This window comes from Xyrauchen texanus, chromosome 29 (assembly GCF_025860055.1).
Source record: "Xyrauchen texanus isolate HMW12.3.18 chromosome 29, RBS_HiC_50CHRs, whole genome shotgun sequence".
NCBI lineage: Eukaryota > Metazoa > Chordata > Actinopteri > Cypriniformes > Catostomidae > Xyrauchen > Xyrauchen texanus.
In genome coordinates, this window is record NC_068304.1 from 38,839,730 (window position 1) to 38,860,489 (window position 20,760).

General features: G+C 39.1%; 3 protein-coding genes across 4 annotated transcripts in view; 2 read left to right on the forward strand and 1 right to left on the reverse strand.

Moving 5' to 3' along the window:
• Positions 1-4,104, reverse strand: part of caps2 (calcyphosine 2) — an 11,215-nt gene extending 7,111 nt beyond the window's left edge. Inside the window, exons 1-9 of one of the 2 annotated variants that reach the window (XM_052096826.1) lie at positions 3,061-3,186; positions 2,919-2,959; positions 2,770-2,815; positions 1,893-1,991; positions 1,559-1,747; positions 1,377-1,444; positions 1,204-1,293; positions 244-318; positions 33-128 (exon numbers count right to left, since the gene is read on the reverse strand). In XM_052096826.1, the coding sequence (XP_051952786.1) occupies positions 33-128; positions 244-318; positions 1,204-1,293; positions 1,377-1,444; positions 1,559-1,747; positions 1,893-1,991; positions 2,770-2,815; positions 2,919-2,959; positions 3,061-3,108 (752 nt within the window). In that variant the 5' untranslated portion in view covers positions 3,109-3,186. Of the gene's footprint in view, positions 1-32; positions 129-243; positions 319-1,203; positions 1,294-1,376; positions 1,445-1,558; positions 1,748-1,892; positions 1,992-2,769; positions 2,816-2,918; positions 2,960-3,060; positions 3,187-3,989 lie in introns of those variants that run through there. The other variant, XM_052096827.1, reaches the window with a different exon arrangement.
• A 205-nt stretch (positions 4,105-4,309) lies between these two features.
• On the forward strand, positions 4,310-8,643 carry LOC127622774 (GLIPR1-like protein 1). Its single transcript, XM_052096865.1, has 5 exons — positions 4,310-4,495; positions 6,365-6,604; positions 6,842-6,957; positions 7,066-7,151; positions 8,167-8,643. Exons 1-5 carry the CDS (start codon positions 4,310-4,312, stop codon positions 8,295-8,297), a joined length of 759 nt encoding a protein of 252 aa, XP_051952825.1. The 3' UTR covers positions 8,298-8,643.
• Positions 8,644-11,623: 2,980 nt separating this feature from the next.
• On the forward strand, positions 11,624-20,751 carry si:dkey-30c15.17 (cAMP-regulated D2 protein). The gene is made up of 8 exons (XM_052096812.1): positions 11,624-12,528; positions 14,144-14,345; positions 14,441-14,574; positions 14,645-14,772; positions 14,857-14,975; positions 16,352-16,492; positions 18,136-18,308; positions 19,237-20,751. Exons 1-8 carry the CDS (start codon positions 11,914-11,916, stop codon positions 19,687-19,689), a joined length of 1,965 nt encoding a protein of 654 aa, XP_051952772.1. The 5' UTR covers positions 11,624-11,913; the 3' UTR covers positions 19,690-20,751.
• The last annotated feature ends 9 nt before the right edge of the window (positions 20,752-20,760 follow it).

Genomic DNA, 20,760 nt, shown 5'->3' on the forward strand with positions numbered 1-20,760 from the left:
ATTTGTATACATTCAAAACATCAAACACTGACCTGTTTTTACCAAAATTTCGATACTCGTACACCGTCAGTGTTTGGTCACATGTGAAAAAGAAGCCAATAAGCTCTCGACATGCCTCACGTCCGCACCTATATACCAATCACACACACAATAAACAGTAAAATACAAACAAATGGCTGACTATCATCATAATAAAACAGAACTAATACGTATTTTATTTCTAGTATTCTTTAATGTTTCTACCTTGATAAAATCCTGGCTTGAAAGCAGAGCTTGTTGGATAAGAGGTTCTCTGTTAAGGATGTTCTAGTTTTGACCCTTTAGACACAAAAAAACTCCTCACCTAAATGGTGACATTTTTTGCAAAATTACAGTAAGTAGTTCATTACACGTGTCACGGCAGAAGGTCGTAGTGGTTACGTTCCCACCAGTACTGGAAGCTTGTTAAAGGGACAGTTCACCCAAAAATGTAAATTATCTCATCATGTACTCACTCCCATGCCATCCCAGATGTGTATGTCTTTCTTTCTTCTGCAGAACACAATTGAAGATTTTTAGAAGAATATCTCAGCTCTGCTGGTCCATAAAATGCAAGTGAATGGTGGCCAGAACTTTGAAGGTGCAAAAAGCACATAAATGCAGCAAAAAAGTAATCCATAATATGATAGGAGTGGAAGGGGGACCGATCAATATTCAAGCACTTTTTTTTACTATAAATTCTCCTCCCTGCCCAGTAGGTGTTGATATGCGTGAAGAATGTGAATAGCCAAAAACAAAAGAAACAAAATGTGCAAGTGATAGTGAAGATTGAAAGTAAAAAAGGATTCAATATTGTTCTGTTTCTCACCCACACCTATCATATAGATTCTGAAGATATGGATTTAAACACTGGACTTTTATGCTGCTTTTATGTGCTTTTTGGAGCTTAAAAGTTCTAGTCACCATTCACTTGCATTGTATGGACCTGCAGAGCAGAGATATTCTTCTGAAAATCTTCAATTGTGTTCTGCAGAAGAAAGAAAGCATACAAATCTGGAATGACATAGGGGTGAGTAAATGATGAGAGAATTTTTATTTTTGGATGAGCTTCCCCATTAACAATCTTCTAGTATTGGTGGGAACGTAACCACTATGACCTTCTCGAATCAAAGACTACGAGACAGAGAGTTCTGAATGTGAATCATGTCAGTGTGTGGGTTTTACTCCGTGTGGTGAAGAGTTCTCCTGTAGCGTGTTGGGACACTCGTGGGACTGACAGACAAAGCATTCTGTTCCGGATCGCTAATGACAGCCCTGCGTGTGCATTAGAGAATCCTCACGATGACATTACTCACCAAAAACTGACAAAAAAGGGGGGAAGAGAGAGAGATACTGACCTCGACAGCTGGTCTACCATAACCTGCTCAATAACAGCTTGCAGTTTTCTCTCTTCTGTAAGCCCCTCCTACACACAAACACACAAATATACCATCCAGTCATATCAAACACTCTACAGTGCTTCTAGAGCATAACACATTGGCATGTGCCAATCATTGATCAAGCCACAAACTGAACTCACTGACTCCCTCATCTTGTAGCTGGGTTGTACTGTGTTTTTGGAGGTGAAGTCAGATGGATCCAGGATTGGTTTGTGGCTGTACAGTGGACTTCTTTGTGTCTGGACTCTGTGGTTCAGCTGTAGTGAATCCCTAAGATCCACAAAAGCCCCTGGATCATTAGTTAAGGGCTTCACCTTGGTCTCGAGAAACTAAGGAGAAAAACAACAAAACACTGCACATTTTAAATGCATAAATCATCTAAAGATGTAATGAATGCACTGGCTAACAGACATGGACTTAATCAAATGTAAACGTTGATTCCACGGGGTCTTTAAAGTAGTTTTGAATGAGTACCTGTTTGGAGTTTGTGGAGGCTGGAGAGCCCCAGCTCATGGCTGAAAGGTTTCCTTGGTCAATCTTGACTGCAGCTTTCATGGGAATCATAGCAAGATGCTAAATCCAAAATGACAACAACAGTCTGAAATGTCCTCCTTTCCATATGTTTACATTTCATTTGAGCTAATTGTATGATCAAGTTAAAGGAACAGTTCACCTAAAAACTCACCCATCCCAGATGTGTATGACGGCAGAACACAAATGAAGATTTTTTAGAGGGATATTTCAGCAATGCAGGTCCATACAATGCAAGTGAATGTTGAACAGAACTTTGAAGCTCCAAAAAGCACATAAAGACAGCATAAAAGCAATCCATAAATGTACAGTGATTTTATCCATGTTTTCAGAAATTATAGGATAGGTGTGAGTGAGAAACAAAATTTTGGAATACTCCAAATGTCCACAGCCCTCCTAAGTGCCCTTCTTTCCCAAGAGTTGTTTTTATTTCGTTTTTGTTGATTCGTGTTCTTCATGCTTATCACCACCTAATGGGCAGGGAGGAGGATTTATATTAGGAAAATGAATTAAATATTGATCTGTTTCTCACGCAAACTTATCATATCGCTTCTGAAGACATGGATTAAACCACTGGAGTCATATGGATTACATTTGTGCTGCTTTGATGTGCTTTTTGGGCCTTCTGCGTTTTGGTCACCATTCACTTGCATATAGACCTACAGAGCTGAAATATTCTCCTAAAATTCATTGTTTGTGTTCAGCAGAAGAAAGAAAGACAAACACATTGTGGATGGCATGAGGGTGAACTATCATTTTAATAGAGTCCATATCATAAAAAGACACACATCATCATCATCATCATGCCTTGGTTTCCCACCTCCTCTCCCATGTCGTGTAGCGTCTCCAACTTTAGCACTGGAACTCTTGGAAATTAAATGGATTTAATAATGAACATGAATGTGGTTTTAAACGTTAAACTTAAATGCATATTTTGCCTGTAAGGTTTTCTTAATTCTCTAAACTTACTCTGCTGGCCTCGGCCCGCGTTGTGCTCCAGTAATCTTGGCCTTTAAAAAATATACACGCAAATGGACAGAATACTTAACAACAGTGACGCAGGCCTATTCGTGTTAAAATGCCATTATAACAGGATGAAGAGCGCGCTTACCTGTTGCACACTTTGTTGTAAGTGTGACGATTTCAATTTAGCACTCATTATAAGTAGAACTGTGTACAATGTATGTAAATACTTATTATAACAGGTCTAAAGATGGTTTTCACTTTCGACTTTCTGTTGCTATGGTGAATTCAAACACAACACACGTGTCATGGCAGCGTCGCTGTCGGCTTTAATGGATTGTGGGTAATGTAGTTCGAAAAGTTTCACGTTAAATTTACGCCAAATAAAAATAAACACATGACCCAGTTTTGCAGATTTTTTATCAAGATATTAAATGTCGATTTTTTGCGTATTATATATATATATATATATATATATATATATATATATATATATATATATATATATATATATATATATATATATATTTTTTTTTTTATGTAGATCTAAATGAGGACAAAAGAACCCAAAATAAAAACAGGTTTAGTAATAATAATAACAACAACAATAAATTGTTAAAATAAAGAAAAGATTTAAAATGTTTAAATATAAATATAAGTCTTAAAAATAAAAATAGTTGTGAGCCTAAATGAGGACCAAAGTACCCAAAATTAAACATTTAAAATCGATAGGCCTAATTCATTAAATACATTTTATTTACAGATTTTGTAATATTCACTTTATCCACTTTTACACAATTATTACTGCATGGAAATATGTTTTCCTAAAAATCCCACATATTAATTTAAATGTTTGCATAAATCTAAATTTGTAATATTTTAAAATTATTGAAAATATCTATAACAAAATAAGCCTACTTAATTCTAAATTTATTTTTTATTAGCCAATTATAATTACAATAATATTTTGCTTTTAACAATATATATATAGATATCCATCCATCCATCCATTAAAATATTCATTAAATATATATATAAAATTGTATTCAATTTTTTTCCATTCATTCTTGAACTTACCGTAAAAAATATAAAGCTTAATTATTATTTCATTTGATTTCTTTTTTTTCTCACGCTTTACATTTGGGCACGCGCGCGCGTGTTTGTGCGTGAGAGATGAAGACAAAGTGTCCCGCGCTTCTTATTTTTCGTGACATGGTGGGCGGTTCTGTTTGAATCCTTTAAAAAGACCCTGTACGGACAGATCCAGGCAGACAGAGAGAGATAAAGTGGGCAAATCCATGCACCATGACGCACAGGTCGGCGCATCTCCTCCAATGATGCTCTATTGACTCTCTGATCCAGGGGAAAGCAGCGCGCGGATCCAGACAGGCTCTGCCATGAACTCCTTCGGCTGTCTTGTCCTACGGTTGTCGGTTCTTCTGTGCGGCACCTGCGGGGTTCTGTCGCTCATACGGAACAACGGAATAACAGAACCGGAGTTCATCCGCAGATGTGTGAAGGCGCACAATAATGCGCATCGATCGCGCGCCTCTACTACACCTGCGGCCAGCGCGCGCTCCATGGTAAGACAGGTGTTCACTTACACTCAGGTATTTGTTAACATAATAATGCACGATGAATCGTACAATTATCAGAGCAACCAATCCCATATTTACAGTATATATTTATGCGCTTGCATTTGAAAGCATCTTGTTTACTTAATCTATTTTTCTCATCCCCTGTTCCTCGTCTTCAATTCTGTATGTGTAAATGTGTGTATATGTGCACGTAGTAATTAAATACATTTTCTTTCATGCTGATTAGATACATTATGTATCTATAGCATAAGCCTATTCATTATGAGGTCCTTTTGTTTTGTGTCTGGTTTAAGTAGCTACTCAGGAAATACACACACTAAATCATTCTGGTTGTCATGGTAATAGAGAGATGTTTTTGTATGAGGGGTGTGTTTTTCCTTTATTGGGTATGAGAAGCAATAAAAGGCCCATTCTTGTGTCTGTGTACATCTACATTGTTGTTGTTTTTAATAATAGGAAAAGAGTGAAGAAAGATTATGTGATTAGGTACTTGAGGAAGGTTCTGGAAGGGTTATACAAGCAATAATAAACTCATACTGTATGCATATGTCCTATTCTCAAATACATCTCCATTAATGGCCATTTGAAATATATGATTTATGATATATATATAGTTGATTGATGCAATTCAAAAGGATTAAATATTTGACTTCTTGTGTTTTTTTATTTATTCATTTGAATATAAGTATCCAGAGATTGGACAATGTTAACATTATCACAATGTTTTCTTCTGTAAAGGCTTAAAATCAGGTTGTACATCAAACATGTGTTCAGTACCATATACTGTCATTTTAGGGTTTGGGCTGTGATTGGTTCATAATAATGTTTTAGGAACATTTCTGACTTGTGCAAAATATGATCAAGAATATACAACATCTAATCCAGATATCTCTTCTCAGATTAAAGGGACAGTTCACCTAAAAATGAAAATTCTCTCCTCATTTACTCGCCCTCATGCCATCCCAGATGTGTGTGACTTTCTTTCTTCTGCTGAACACAAATTAAGATTTTTAGAAGAATTTCTCAGCTCTGTAGGTCCATACAATACAATTGAATGGTGACCAGAACTTTGAAGCTCCAAAAAGCACATAAATGCAGCATAAATGTCTTTATAAAGACTCCACTGGAGTCTTTATAATCCATGTCTTCTGAAGTGATATGATAGGTGTGAGTGAGAAACAGATCAATATTTAAGCCCTTTATACTATAAAATCTCCTCCCTGCCCAGTAGGTGGTGATATGCACAAGTAATGTGAATCGCCAATAACAAAAGAAGAAGAAAGTGAAAGTGAAACTGGAGATTTACAGCAAAAATGACTTAGATTTTGATCTGTTTCTCACTCACACTTATCATATTGCTTTTAAATAAATGGATTTAACCAGTGGAGTCGTATGGATTACTTTTATGCTGCCATTATGTGCTTTTTGGAGATTCTGGTCACCATTCACTTGAATTGTACGGACCTACAGAGCTGAGATATTCTTCTAAAAATCTTCATTTGTGTTCAGCAGAAGAAAGTAAGTCACACACATCTGGGATGGCATGAGGGTGAGTGAATGATGAGAGAATGTTCCTTTTGGGGTGTACTGTCTCTTTAAGAGTTATACAGAATTGAATGTGTTGTCTAACCCATCTTTACACGGCAAAGGTGGCACAGAAGCTGCATCTGAAGTGGCATTTAGATGTATTTACACAGACTGTTTAATGCTGCTCAGCGGTGGCATAAATACATTTGCACAGCAATTACAACTGCATAAATAATGTTAAGAGATTAACGTTATAATGTGTTTAGTGTAAAGTTTAAGGCAGCTCTCAGATTATTGTTGTGCTGTTGTCTGTGTCTCTATCCACAGTCTTGGGACAATGAATTGGCCAAAGGTGCAAGAGATCGGGCAAGACACTGCAGGGCCTCTTATAACCCAATGTTGGCACATTTCGGGCACCCGCTGTTAGGGTGGATGGGGGAAAACATCTGGCTTGGAGTTCCATTCTCGGCCTTCTCGGTGGAGAACGCCATACAGAGATGGAGCAGAGAAGGAGCTTACTCCTATAGAAACAGCAACTGCTCGAGGTTGTGTGGACACTATGCACAGGTACCCTTAATATGCATATGATTTATTTTCCTTCATACAAAATCAGCTTCAAGGAACGCATACTCATGCAGCATACTATATTGTTGTGAGGAACATATTTGTAACCATTAAGTGTGAGATGTCTGCACCACTAGGAACTAAATGAATGGTTAAACTGTATATGAACATGTTTTTCAATAAGGCTTTGTTCACACTGTCCTTTATCGGTCTTGTGTTGGTGTGTATTTTCTGTTTCAGTTAATGTGGTCTACAAGCTTCAAGCTGGGCTGTGCTGTTAATGTGTGCACGAAAGGAATCAAAAACTTCTCCAGCCATCCAGAATCCACCATTTTTGTGTGCAACTATGGCGATACGTAAGTTACACTCTGGATGACCATGAGAGATGATGTCAGCGGTGAATCTATGCAAGGATGCACATAATGGACATATTCAATATTCAATCATATTTTTACCTGTTGTAGGGGACACGTTCATGGTATTACTCCAGATATAGCAGGTGTGACGTGCAGCGGGTGTGGATCGGAGATCTGTTATGACAACGTCTGTAGTAAGAACAGTTGCAGTGCACAATACAGTAACATTACAATACACAACTGATGTTCTGCAGTTACACATCTGGTTATTAATGTGTCATTAGAGGAATATTACTATGCAAACACTCCTTGTTTAATGCATTATTACAGCCTTTCCAAACCATCTGAAATAATGGCCACTGCTGAAGGCAAAAGAAATGAATATACTATTAACATCATGCATCCATCTTCTATAGCCGCTTATCCTAGGGGTCACGGGCCTATCCCAGCTGTCTTGGGTCGAAGGCAGGGAAACACCCTGGATAGGTGGCCAGTCCATCACAGGGCTAACGCACACAGACATACACATTCACACTCACACCTATAGGCAATTTAGAGTTTTTTTTGGACTGTGGGGGACACCGGGGCACCTGGAGGAAACCCACGTGAACACGGGAGAACATGCAAACGCCACACAGAAAGGCCTATATTAAGATACAATTATTAATAGAAAATATCACCTGAAAATATTTACTTTGTAGTAGGTTTTTAACGTTTTATGCCAACTAAAATAAATAAATAAATAAAAATGTTAATTTAATAAATAAAAAAATTATATGCTTATATGTAACATTAAATAACAAATGTAATAAAACAGTAAAAAATTTCAGATTTTTTTTTCTTCTTCTTTTTTTTTTTTTTTAAACATTTTTTACATTAAACAATTTTTACCTCTGAAATGTTCCTACATTTTGGAAATCATTGACAAATAATATTTTTGACTTAAAAAATCATTTTATACGGACCAAAACGTCAGTCTACATTTAAAGAGATTCTGATGTGGGATGCACTTAATATGTTAATAATATCCTATTGATTTTTAAAATATAATTTGTATTTAAATAAGTTAAATTGAAAATAAGAAAATATGAAAATGTTTCTACTGTCATTTATTTATTCCTTTGCATATTTTTACACATTTTGCCTACATTCTCCCAGTCTGTCAAACCTACATCTTGCTTTGATATGACTGGATGTACTTCTTTACAGGATCTGATTGGTTCCCTGGGTGGGATTATGGCCCCGCCTCTTCAGCCCACGGTATTTCCTATTGGCTGACTAATCTTGGACTGTGTCTATCAGGAGTTTGCGGGACACTCATCTATTATGCAACACATTAATGTCATCTTGCGGTTGTTTCTTAGTGTCTTAAAGGGAAAGTAAAAAAAGAAAAGAAAATCCTGTCATCACACTCACCCTCAAGTTGCTCCAAACTCATGTGACTTTTCCAAGGATATAATATGAAAAATAAATCTATCTATAGCAAGTATATATTTCTGCGGTGTGTAACTCATTTATTTCAGTGACATACACAGTAAGTCTGTATATGGAATTGTCATCCTTCATGTACTGTAATAAACCATGATGCCCATGATAAAAGTTGAATAAACTTTTATTGATATTTTATACTCTTACTAGTTGTCTTCTGTGTGATTTGTTTATGCTCTCTCCGCTCTGACTCTCATTTCTAAGGTGTTTTACAACCTCACAGGATTATAAAGTGTGAACACACATCAGTACCACTGCTGAGAATTTGTCACGACACATTCTTGATGATTTTACAGTCGCCATGGAAACGGTTGTACGTATAGAACACTGTAGGCCGTGAGTGAGAACATATATGAGTCACGAGCTATGAATTATATTTTTAAGTAGTTGTCTGTTTATTTTTATGAGTAATCAATCAACAGTCCAGAATTATAGTATGTGGACATTTTTTATATTTTGGCATTTCAAAATCAGAGATCAACAGTTTAGTCATTTAAAAAGCATGACAAGCAATGTCATATACACTCACCTAGAACTTTATTAGGAACAGTATGGTCATAAAAATAGTTCCCAATATGGTCTTCTGCTGTCGTAGCCCATTCGCCTCAAGGTTCGATGTGTTTGCATTCTTAGATGCTATTCTGCACACTACAAATGTACAGAGTGGTTATCTGAGTTACTGTAGCCTTTCTGTCAGCTCAAACCTGTCTGGCCATTCTCCGTTGACCTTTTTCATCAACAATGTGTTTCTGTCCACAGAACTGCTGCTGACTGTATGTTTTTTGTTTTTGGCACCATTCTGAGTAAACTCTAGAGACTATAGTGTCTGTTGTGCATGAAAATCCAAGGAGATCAGCAGTTATACCAGTCAAACCAGCCTGTCTGGCACCAACAATCATGCCACCAATTTTCCCTATTGTGATGGTTGATGTGAACATTAACTGAAGCTCCTGACCCATATTTGCATGATTTTATGCAGTGCATTGCTGCCACATGATTGGCTGATTAGATAATCAAATGAATAAGTAGGTGTACAGGTGTTCATAATAAAGTTCTAGGTGAGAGTATACAATATATATATATATATATATATATATACATACATACATACACTCACCTAAAGGATTATTAGGAACACCTGTTCAATTTCTCATTAATGCAATTATCTAATCAACCAATCACATGGCAGTTGCTTCAATGCATTTAGGGGTGTGGTCCTGGTCAAGACAATCTCCTGAACTCCAAACTGAATGTCAGAATGGGAAAGAAAGGTGATTTAAGCAATTTTGAGCGTGGCATGGTTGTTGGTGCCAGACGGGCCGGTCTGAGTATTTCACAATCTGCTCAGTTACTGGGATTTTCACGCACAACCATTTCTAGGGTTTACAAAGAATGGTGTGAAAAGGGAAAAACATCCAGTATGCGGCAGTCCTGTGGGCGAAAATGCCTTGTTGATGCTAGAGGTCAGAGGAGAATGGGCCGACTGATTCAAGCTGATAGAAGAGCAACTTTGCCTGAAATAACCACTCGTTACAACCGAGGTGTGCAGCAAAGCGTTTGTGAAGCCACAACACGCACAACCTTGAGGCGGATGGGCTACAACAGCAGAAGACCCCACCGGGTACCACTCATCTCCACTACAAATAGGAAAAAGAGGCTACAATTTGCAAGAGCTCACCAAAATTGGACAGTTGAAGACTGGAAAAATGTTGCCTGGTCTGATGAGTCTCGATTTCTGTTGAGACATTCAGATGGTAGAGTCAGAATTTGGCGTAAACAGAATGAGAACATGGATCCATCATGCCTTGTTACCACTGTGCAGGCTGGTGGTGGTGGTGTAATGGTGTGGGGGATGTTTTCTTGGCACACTTTAGGCCCCTTAGTGCCAACTTGGCATCGTTTAAATGCCACGGCCTACCTGAGCATTGTTTCTGACCATGTCCATCCCTTTATGGCCACCATGTACCCATCCTCTGATGGCTACTTCCAGCAGGATAATGCACCATGTCACAAAGCTCGAATCATTTCAAATTGGTTTCTTGAACATGACAATGAGTTCACTGTACTAAAATGGCCCCCACAGTCACCAGATCTCAACCCAATAGAGCATCTTTGGGATGTGGTGGAACGGGAGCTTCGTGCCCTGGATGTGCATCCCACAAATCTCCATCAACTGCAAGATGCTATCCTATCAATATGGGCCAACATTTCTAAAGAATGCTTTCAGCACCTTGTTGAATCAATGCCACATAGAATTAAGGCAGTTCTGAAGGCGAAAGGGGGTCAAACACAGTATTAGTATGGTGTTCCTAATAATCCTTTAGGTGAGTGTATATTATATATACAGTATATATATATACATATAAAATATACGCTGACATATATACATATATATATATATATATATATATATATATATATATATATATATATATATATATATATACAGTATATATGTCAAGCATGTCTGCAAATTATAGGCAAAGTGGGACTACTTTAAAATTGCTGAAATATTCCACAGTTTTGATTGATTTTGGATTGTGTTGGTCACAAAATAATTCCCATAGTTCCATTTAATTGCATTTGGGGTCTCAGTCATTATTCACTTTTATTGCATGGAATAGGTCATTGTGACATATGAAAACCTAATCAAATTTTTAAAAGAATAATACAATTTTATTTATACTACAGCCAAACGTTTTTAAAATCGGAACCACTGAACATAAATACATTATTAATGCATTTTTTAATAACTTAACAGATCCAGACAACAGAAATGAGCATCGCATCGTTGGCCCACCGCCCCTATATTCAGCTGTATCTGCAAATTCCTTTCCCAGCATCTATACAAACCTTATTAAACATAAACCTCTGAGGAAATGATTAAACAGACAAACAGTGCTTATAATGAAAATCACAAGTCTAGATTTTCACGAGCCTGACTGAGCAAAAGAGGTTCACCTCAAAGGTAACTAACTGAAATCAAACACACACATTCAGTATACTGCATACCACGATCAAAACATCTGTTAGGTCAGATTCAACATGTTTACAGTTGTTAAGTTTTTAATCCTATTTGATTCTGTTGTGAAGAAATGCACGAAACATTTGTTTTAAGCTTGATCTATGCATTTGCAACAGAATTCTGCCCTCGCTGCCTGTAATCTGATTTGCTTAACAATGGCGTCCTTGTAAGTGAGAGCGAATGTAAGCCAATCTAAATTATTGATGTCACGAGAAATTCAGCGGGAGCACAAGACAGAGTCTGAACTGCTATTCTCGATCTGAACTGCTATTCTCGATCTGCAGGATTACAGATACAGGACACCAATAACGTGGAGTTGCTGAAAACGTTCCTCAAGCATCTTTGCATGGTTTTAGGCAGCTAAAATCCTTAGGAGTGAGCGGACCTAACTAACTGTGTTCTGATTGGTTCTGCAGATCTACATCTGGGATTGTACGGCCATCATGGTCTCGTTGGTTACTACAGTGATCGTGGTTGCACTAATCTCGACGCTGACAACTGCAAGAGGGCAAGAAAGGCTTGGCTTCACTGCACGTCGAACTGGAGCCAATATGATCAACTATATCCAAAATGCTAAACATAATAGAAGACATGAGAGAATCAATTTTGACGTGAATATGGATGATGATGATGATGATTACAGAACATTAGCTGGGCCTGAATGTAATGCAATTGATTGTGAACATGATCATATTGAATATAAGGATCCTGAGATGGATATAACTGGGCATGGTGGTGTACCAGCACATGTTGAGATGAACAAAATGAAATGTGATGGTGAATGCAAAGATATTCCATTGGATAACGAAGCTTCTGATGGTCCTACATCTAGAGGAGATCCTGTGGTCACCACACATCTGGGTCAAGTTCGTGGCCTGACTTTGGATGACGCTCAAGTGTTTTATGGGATTCCGTATGCAAAACCTCCAGTAGGGGCCAAACGCTGGGCTCCACCTACTCCCGTTTCACCTTGGTCGTACACGTATGATGCCACATTTCCCCGTCCCGCATGTATGCAGAAGTGTGCCGGAGAGTTCTCTCAGCTGTGTCCTCCAAAGGTATGTACCATTCTGCAAACCAAGACACTTTATAACAGCATCCACAACCAAAACACAGCACCATTTATTCTCAAGCTATCCTATTCTTAATATACTGTACATTTAGATTCATTAGTGTTGTTATTGGGCATGCTGCAGTATTCAAGTAGGCATAGCTGCAGGCCGGAGATCTTCAAATGGGGACGGAATCTCCAAAAGAGGGCGGGGTTACTCCAGAAGGGGTCTTCACTTCCACACGCTGTTAGGGTTAGGTAAGGGGCTCTCTATATCTATGCTGGCAGTTTGGAGCTCCCGCCCCTTTTTGGAGCTCTGCCTGAAGCTACATCCTTCTCGCAGTATTGGGGAGTAACCTGTATTACATGCACTCGTCTCTAGGATGCGCATGTGTGTTTTCCATCCCTCATCTTTGAAAATAGACTAAAAGCTACACCTCAAAATAGGCGAGTATTTTACAGTAAAATCATCTAAAATACTCAGTGTCATTACTGTCGAATAGTCAGATATACTGTGAGGTAAACCTCATTTTGCAGCTGTTTTGTGCTCAACTCTCACATGTAGCACAGGGAAATCCAAATCATTTAAGTAAATCCAGGCTCTTGTATAGGCTCTAGTTACATCTAGGCTGGACTACTGCAATGCTCCTCTGGCAGGACTTCCTGCATGTACATTCAAACCTCTGCAACTGATCCAGAGCATCAACGAGCCCAAAAGAGCATTTACATTTACGCATTTGGCAGACGCTTTTATCCAAAGCGACTTTCAGTGCACTTATTACAGGGACAATCCCCCCAGAGCAACCTGGAGTTAAGTGCCTTACTCAAGGACACAATGGTGGTGGCTGTGGGGATCGAACCAGCAACCTTCTGATTACCAGTTATGTGCATTAGACCACTACACCACCACCACTCAAGAGCACATGACACACCTCATGTAGAATGATTCGGTTGTTTCGAACAGTTCATGTAAATAAACGATTCCCTCATATTTAGCATCGGGAGCTCAAATGCCTTTCAGTGAGTTGTATCGTTTGGACACTTCGTGTAAATGAGCTAGTTCACATAAATGATTCACTTGAGCCCCTAAACAGCCTTTAATAGGACATTGCCAGAATTGCCAGAATTTCCTCTTTTATTTCTTTTGGCATGAAATACACAAAAAGTAACTTGTATTGTAGCTCCCTACTTTTGTTATTGTTTTCAAGAGAAGCTTGAATGTAGTTTAACCACTTTAAGTTATGAGTAGCTTGTAGCTACAACTTCATAGTAGCTAAACTTTGAAGTATATATTTTCCTGCCTAGGCTACGGACATGAATGATTAGCTATTACTTCAGGAGGTGCCCAAGTCAAACTTACAGGCAACAATATCATAGAGACTTGAGGGTTGGCTCTTTTAACTTGGGCCAGTAAGTAATTACCTTGCAACCCCCTAGCCACACCATAGCAACCATTCAAAACCCCATTGCAACTGAATACCAACATGCTAACAACCACTAAGCACAGCAATGTAAATGTCTAGTTTTGATGAACCCAACCCACATTTAGTGTATACAAATTTGTATTGCTTTGTGAAATATTCGTTTCTACCATTGGTGTAATTGTATCTGTGCATTTACAGGTGAGTGAGGACTGCCTATATCTCAACGTGTTTGTTCCTGTGAGTGTCAACCTGCCGTTGCCAATAGTAACAGCACTGCCAGTGATGGTGTGGATTCATGGTGGTGACTTCATCGCTGGCTCCGCCTCTAAACCTCTGTATGATGGACGCTTCATCAGTAACTATAGCAACACAGTGGTTGTAAACATAGAGTATCGTCTAGGTAAGACAAACAGCATTATGGTTTTCATACTCACGCATGTGTTACATCTGAACAAGCATGTACTGTAGAGTGTAATAGGTTCTGGTCAATTTTAGGTGCATTTGGGTTCTTAGTCACGGGGCAAGATCCTGAGAGCTCTGCAGTTGGTAATTATGGGATTCTTGACCAGCAGGCAGCCTTGCGCTGGGTCCAGGAAAACATTAATGCCTTTGGAGGAGACCCAAATAAGGTATTTGGGTGCAAGGGGGTGGATAAATGATGACTAAACCTAGTTACTGTGCATAAATCTGTGTGTGTAGGTGAGTCTGTTTGGAGAGAGTGCTGGAGCCCAATCAGTGTGTCTTCATCTGATGATGCAAAGCAGTGAGTCGTTGTTCAGACATGCAGCAATACAGAGTTTACCATTCTCTATACCACTGAAAACCAGGTAGCACACACACACAAAACACACAGACTATTAAATCAAAGAGAAGAATCTGAAATCATGATGATGATGATGTGTATGTTTTAGGTGGGATGCTATGAATCTGGGTTGGGATTTTGCTAAACTAACCAATTGCTCAGCATTTGATCTGGCCTGTCTGCGTTCCCTCAGTGCACACGATGTGCTTAATGCCCAGGTTAAATCAGGTGACACAAACTGACATACTGAGAAAATTAAGAGAATAGTTCACCCAAAACTGAAAATCGATTCACCAACCTGGGCTCATGGAAAGTCTGATTATAGTACAAGGTGGCAAAATTGTTCAAAATCTACCATAGTAGCCACGGCTAATATCTCATTTGCACCTCTGTATTTTCAAACATGCCATGTTATGGTCATTTATTGGATTTCGTTTCATCAAAGAGCAGCCTAATATTCTGCTAAGCATCTAATTTTGTGTTCGTGAGAAAGTCATACAGATTTGGAATGACATGAGCGTAATGCTGGAAGAAATTTCATTTTTTGGTGAAAAGTCTAAATCAAACAGTATACAGATTACAGACATATGGCACTTTTCCACTGCACGTTATGGTTCGACTCGACTCTACTTGCTTTTCTGAGCTTGCATTTCCACTGCAGTTTAGTGCCGCCTCAACGTGGGTGGGATTATAGACTGATCATCTTAGTTGCGCCGCCTCTACTGCCGTGACATCATCTTAAACACGACACAAACTGACCGAAACAATAACACGACCGCTAGCTATTAGCTACTAGCTCATTGTGCTGCATAAAGCAGTTGTTGCATGGTGATTTTACACCAAGTGTAACAGTTAAATTGGTCTGGTTGTTTTAGAAGCTTCCAGTAGCTGATCAACTAAATAAAGTGAAGCTTTCAAGCAGATTATAGAGTTAACGTAACACAATGAACCATCCTCCATCATGGACTCCAACAACGCCATGGCTGAGTCCAGGGCGCTCTCCCTCTCATTGCTCGCCGGTCTAGACAGCATCGATTTGGTCGAACCACTTCCACTTTTCCTTGATGGTTCTGTTGCCACTTAAGTTTTATTTTTACCTTTTCCCTACACTGTTGGTAGGTCCGGTGGTAGCCGTGTGCGAGACACTTCCTGAGAGACTTTTTCGTTTCGCTCATCGTTAACGAGTGCACCGTCTGCACCTCGTTTATTGACCACGGTGTGGTTTTGCGCACAGCCATTTCTTTTTTCACAATTCGAAAGACAAGTGAACAAATTATACTGCTATCGCTGTTGCTAACTTTAAAACTAGCGTGTTTATGTAAAGTGTCGGAAATCCAGTGACGATGCTAGTGAAGATTCTCTCTGACCAATCAGTGATCTGCAGGATTTTGACATCACAAATGGTAACTGTTCGGCTCACTTGGAACCTCGACCGAGGTGGTACTAATAAAGTATCAGGTACCCGATACTATCCACAGTGGAAAACCCCCAAAAAGCGAGCAGAGTGGAGTTGTACCGTGCAGTGGAAAAGCCAATAGAGCCAATAGAGACCTCACACAAACACTGATATAAATCAATCAAGACACAACTCTGTCCTTTTGAAGGTTCTAAGATCATCAACCCATTCCGTTTCCTGGAGGCGTTTGAGACCTGGGGGCCATTCATTGACGGAGAGCTGATCCAAGAACAGGCAATCAGAGCCTTCCGAAAAGGCCACTGGCAGAGTTACAAGCCCATTATCCTAGGTTTCTATTACATTTCATATAAACTCTTATAACAACATTCTTAAAGAAATATTCCAGGTAAAAACTAAGTTAAGCCCTATGGACTGCATCTTTGTGATGTTAGGCTCAGCACAATGCACATCTCATTTTCGTGAGAATGCTAATTCTAAGCCTGCATTTCGTGCTAGTGCAAAGCGTAAGTGGCCTTGGGTGGGAGTGTTTGCACCATCTGTGGGAGTATTGTATATTAATGAAGTGGCATAAAGCGCAATGTGCTATTTTCCTGAGAAATAGTTAATTGTGCCAAGATGTTTGAGAACCACGTCTGTTTTCAGTGCAAAGTCTAAATTCAGTTCCTGCATTTGCAGTATGGAGATTCCACCAGCAGGTAGTAATAAAGTTCATGTCCGACTCAATGAAAATATTGTGGAAAATCAAATTATGTCCCTGACAATCACTGTTGTAGCCGTTTTATGATGCAACTATTTATGAGAATTTGGTAAAGCCTTCTAGAGTTCACTTTGCACACACAATTTCGACAAACACACTTGCGCCTACACAAAAATACCAAAACTTCATGGCCATGCCCATTGACTTTAAGCATTTAACTTGTTGCATAGCGCTTCGTGCTAGTGTACCATCAACATATATATATATATATATATAGATATATATGTACACTCACCTAAAGGATTATTAGGAACACATACTAATACTGTGTTTGACCCCCTTTCGCCTTCAGAACTGCCTTAATTCTACGTGGCATTGATTCAACAAGGTGCTGAAAGCATTCTTTAGAAATGTTGGCCCATATTGATAGGATAGCATCTTGCAGTTGATGGAGATTTGTGGGATGCACATCCAGGGCACGAAGCTCCTGTTCCACCACATCCCAAAGATGCTCTATTGGGTTGAGATCTGGTGACTGTGGGGGCCATTTTAGTACAGTGAACTCATTGTCATGTTCAAGAAACCAATTTGAAATGATTCGAGCTTTGTGACATGGTGCATTATCCTGCTGGAAGTAGCCATCAGAGGATGGGTACCCGGTGGGGTCTTCTGCTGTTGTAGCCCATCCGCCTCAAGGTTGTGCGTGTTGTGGCTTCACAAATGCTTTGCTGCATACCTCGGTTGTAACGAGTGGTTATTTCAGGCAAAGTTGCTCTTCTATCAGCTTGAATCAGTCGGCCCATTCTCCTCTGACCTCTAGCATCAACAAGGCATTTTCGCCCACAGGACTGCCGCATACTGGATGTTTTTCCTTTTCACACCATTCTTTGTAAACCCTAGAAATGGTTGTGCGTGAAAATCCCAGTAACTGAGCAGATTGTGAAATACTCAGACCGGCCCGTCTGGCACCAACAACCATGCCACGCTCAAAATTGCTTAAATCACCTTTCTTTCCCATTCTGACATTCAGTTTGGAGTTCAGGAGATTGTCTTGACCAGGACCACACCCCTAAATGCATTGAAGCAACTGCCATGTGATTGGTTGATTAGATAATTGCATTAATGAGAAATTGAACAGGTGTTCCTAATAATCCTTTAGGTGAGTGTATATATATAACAGAGCTTGGCTTGTATTGAACCCATAGTTCCTCATCATTATTTCTTGAACTTCACCTTCTTTTGTGATACTACCGTGTTGTTTGGTTACCCTGTAGGTACAACTTCGGAGGAAGGTGTCATTTTTGTGTATGGGGTTTTCAACCAGTCCGTATCAATGTTGGAATGTGTTGTCTACACCGCTGCCATTTTTAAGCAGCATGCACTCCGAATTCTGCAGAAATACATGCCTTTCTACCGAAACCAGGACAGGCGGGTCATGCTTTCACAGGTACGACATCATCATCCAACCATATCAATGACTTCTCGACAGATTAACAGCACATTTTGTGTTTGATTTAACATATCTTTACACTCAGTACGTTTACATGTACTCTTACATTTCTCGTTTTAGTTGGACTAAACCAATAATTCGTCTTAAAATGTCATGCAAAATCTTTAAGGCCAAAAATATTATCTACGCAAGTACATCAACACAGGCGCTTCTAGCAATGCAAACTCTATTTTGTGCGTTGTTGCGTTCCAAAATCGCAGACCGCAATTCATTACACAGTGCAAGTATGCTTTGCATTCTGAATTTTGCCACAAGGGGCGCAAAAGCGTACATTACTAGAGTGAACTGTCGGCTTCAAATCAACAACTGTCATGGCCGACGCAACAGTTTTATGAGAATATTGCTGAGCAAGTCAATATATTTATAGCAAATTGCCAGAATAATACAACATCCAGTTTAACGTCACAGACTTTTGAAGATTTCTCTATCGCCCCCTTGAGTAATGAGGTTTCTTACCACCACAGTAGCACAAGAATGCACATTATGTATGTTCAACCGTACAGTATGTTGGCCAAGCTCTGCCATCTGTAAAGTATGTTTCAGGCCTTAACCTGACTGAATCATGCCAGTCTGATTTGTGCAAAGTCTGGCTAACAGACCAAGATAATGCGATAGTAGTTCGGCTTTGTCGAGTGACGCGCAACGTCTATTTAACAGCTAGCGTCGTTCTTTCAAATATTCGATTACGCACCGTTTCATGGATATTTGGACAGCCGACAGAAATACAGTATACAGAGTACAGTGGCTCGACAATGCAAAACCATGCTGTAGCTCGATTATAACTGCACATTTAAATGTACTGATTGTGTCCTAACCGGGAGTGATGTGATAAAGCTAGTTTATGAGTTTTAAACATGTTTTGCAGATCGTGACTGATTACGTGTTTCTGTGCCCGACTCGATGGTCTGCCCGCTCTGGAGTGAGTATCGGTGGTTCTGTTTGGATGTACGTATTCGACCACGCTCCATCCGATCACAACATATGGGCGGGGATACCTTTCTGTTATAATCGCACCTGCCACGGGGCGGAGCTTCCCTTTCTTTTTGACTCCGCCCCCAGTACTAACTTCACACTTACACCTCAAGAGACCCTGCTGGCCAATCGGATGGCGTGTTACTGGGGAGCATTCGCACACACAGGGGACCCAAATTCACGGAGTGAACAGACAACCTTCTGCAGAGAGCAGAGACTCCCTGTTTGGCCACGGTACACGCCCACAGAGGGCTGGCCCCTCCTGAATCTGACTCTACAGACACACCCACAACAGGGGAACAGGGACCATTTCTGTGACTTCTGGGACCGTCTGGATATCTATTGAGGAGTGGAGATCAATGAAAACATCTTTATATCTTATTTCTAACAACTTGGATAGATGTTTGCCATTCCACGTTCTAATCAATATATATAGGGGAGAAGGGGCTAGTTGTCAGAGGGGGCTATTTCTCAGTAACAGTAAGATTTGGAGTTAAAAGTCTGATTGTTCATTCAAAAGGTTATGTTGGTTTTAACTAAATCCCTCAAATATATAATTCAAATTGAATTATTTTTGTGAATTCTACCCTCCAAAGTACATTTTCACTATCATCAATTTTTTGTTATAGTTATAGGTCGTGGGTACATAAGCAAACCTAGTCAAATCACACTGAATCGACAACACTATGAAGGCAGATTTTTACTGATAGGGTTAAATGTGTTGGGGCATGTTGACAAAAATGTAATAATTTTATACATCTATTACAATATTTGTTCCCGTCAACCCACAATGATGCTACTCATATAATGGCATGTTTTCTAGTGACAACTTACCCCATATAATTTGACAACATGCCCCCATTGTTGACATGTGTTCATTGAACTGAAACTTTTTTTCTGGGTGAGAACAGTGAAAATGTTCAATAGCTTTTTTGTAGCCAAAACTTCAATGTGGCTATACAGAAATTGACTTTGAGCTATACACCCACCCTGAGAAATATTCACTGGAGTACAGTGACAACTAGCCCCGGTCTCCCCTATAATCAGTGACAGGCCTGTATATTAACATGCTATTATTTTTCTGTAAATCGCACTGCCTTTAATGACTACTGTTGCAACTAAACACACCGGCTTTAAAAAAAACATCCTTACTCTAAAAGTATTATTTTAGTTTTTTTTATTATTTTGAAAACAAACAAACAAACAACTATTGTTTGTCCGACATCAGACAACAACATTGGTGTTGTCTAACAACAATGACACTGATTAAACAACACTTTTTTTTTTAAAAAAAGCAATTATGTATTTCAATGTTTTGACAATTGTAAAAAAAAAAATCACTCTTAAAAATCTGCCCAAAATACACTTTATTATATTCAATATTTAAATGAACTCAATATTCTATACAACATGCATT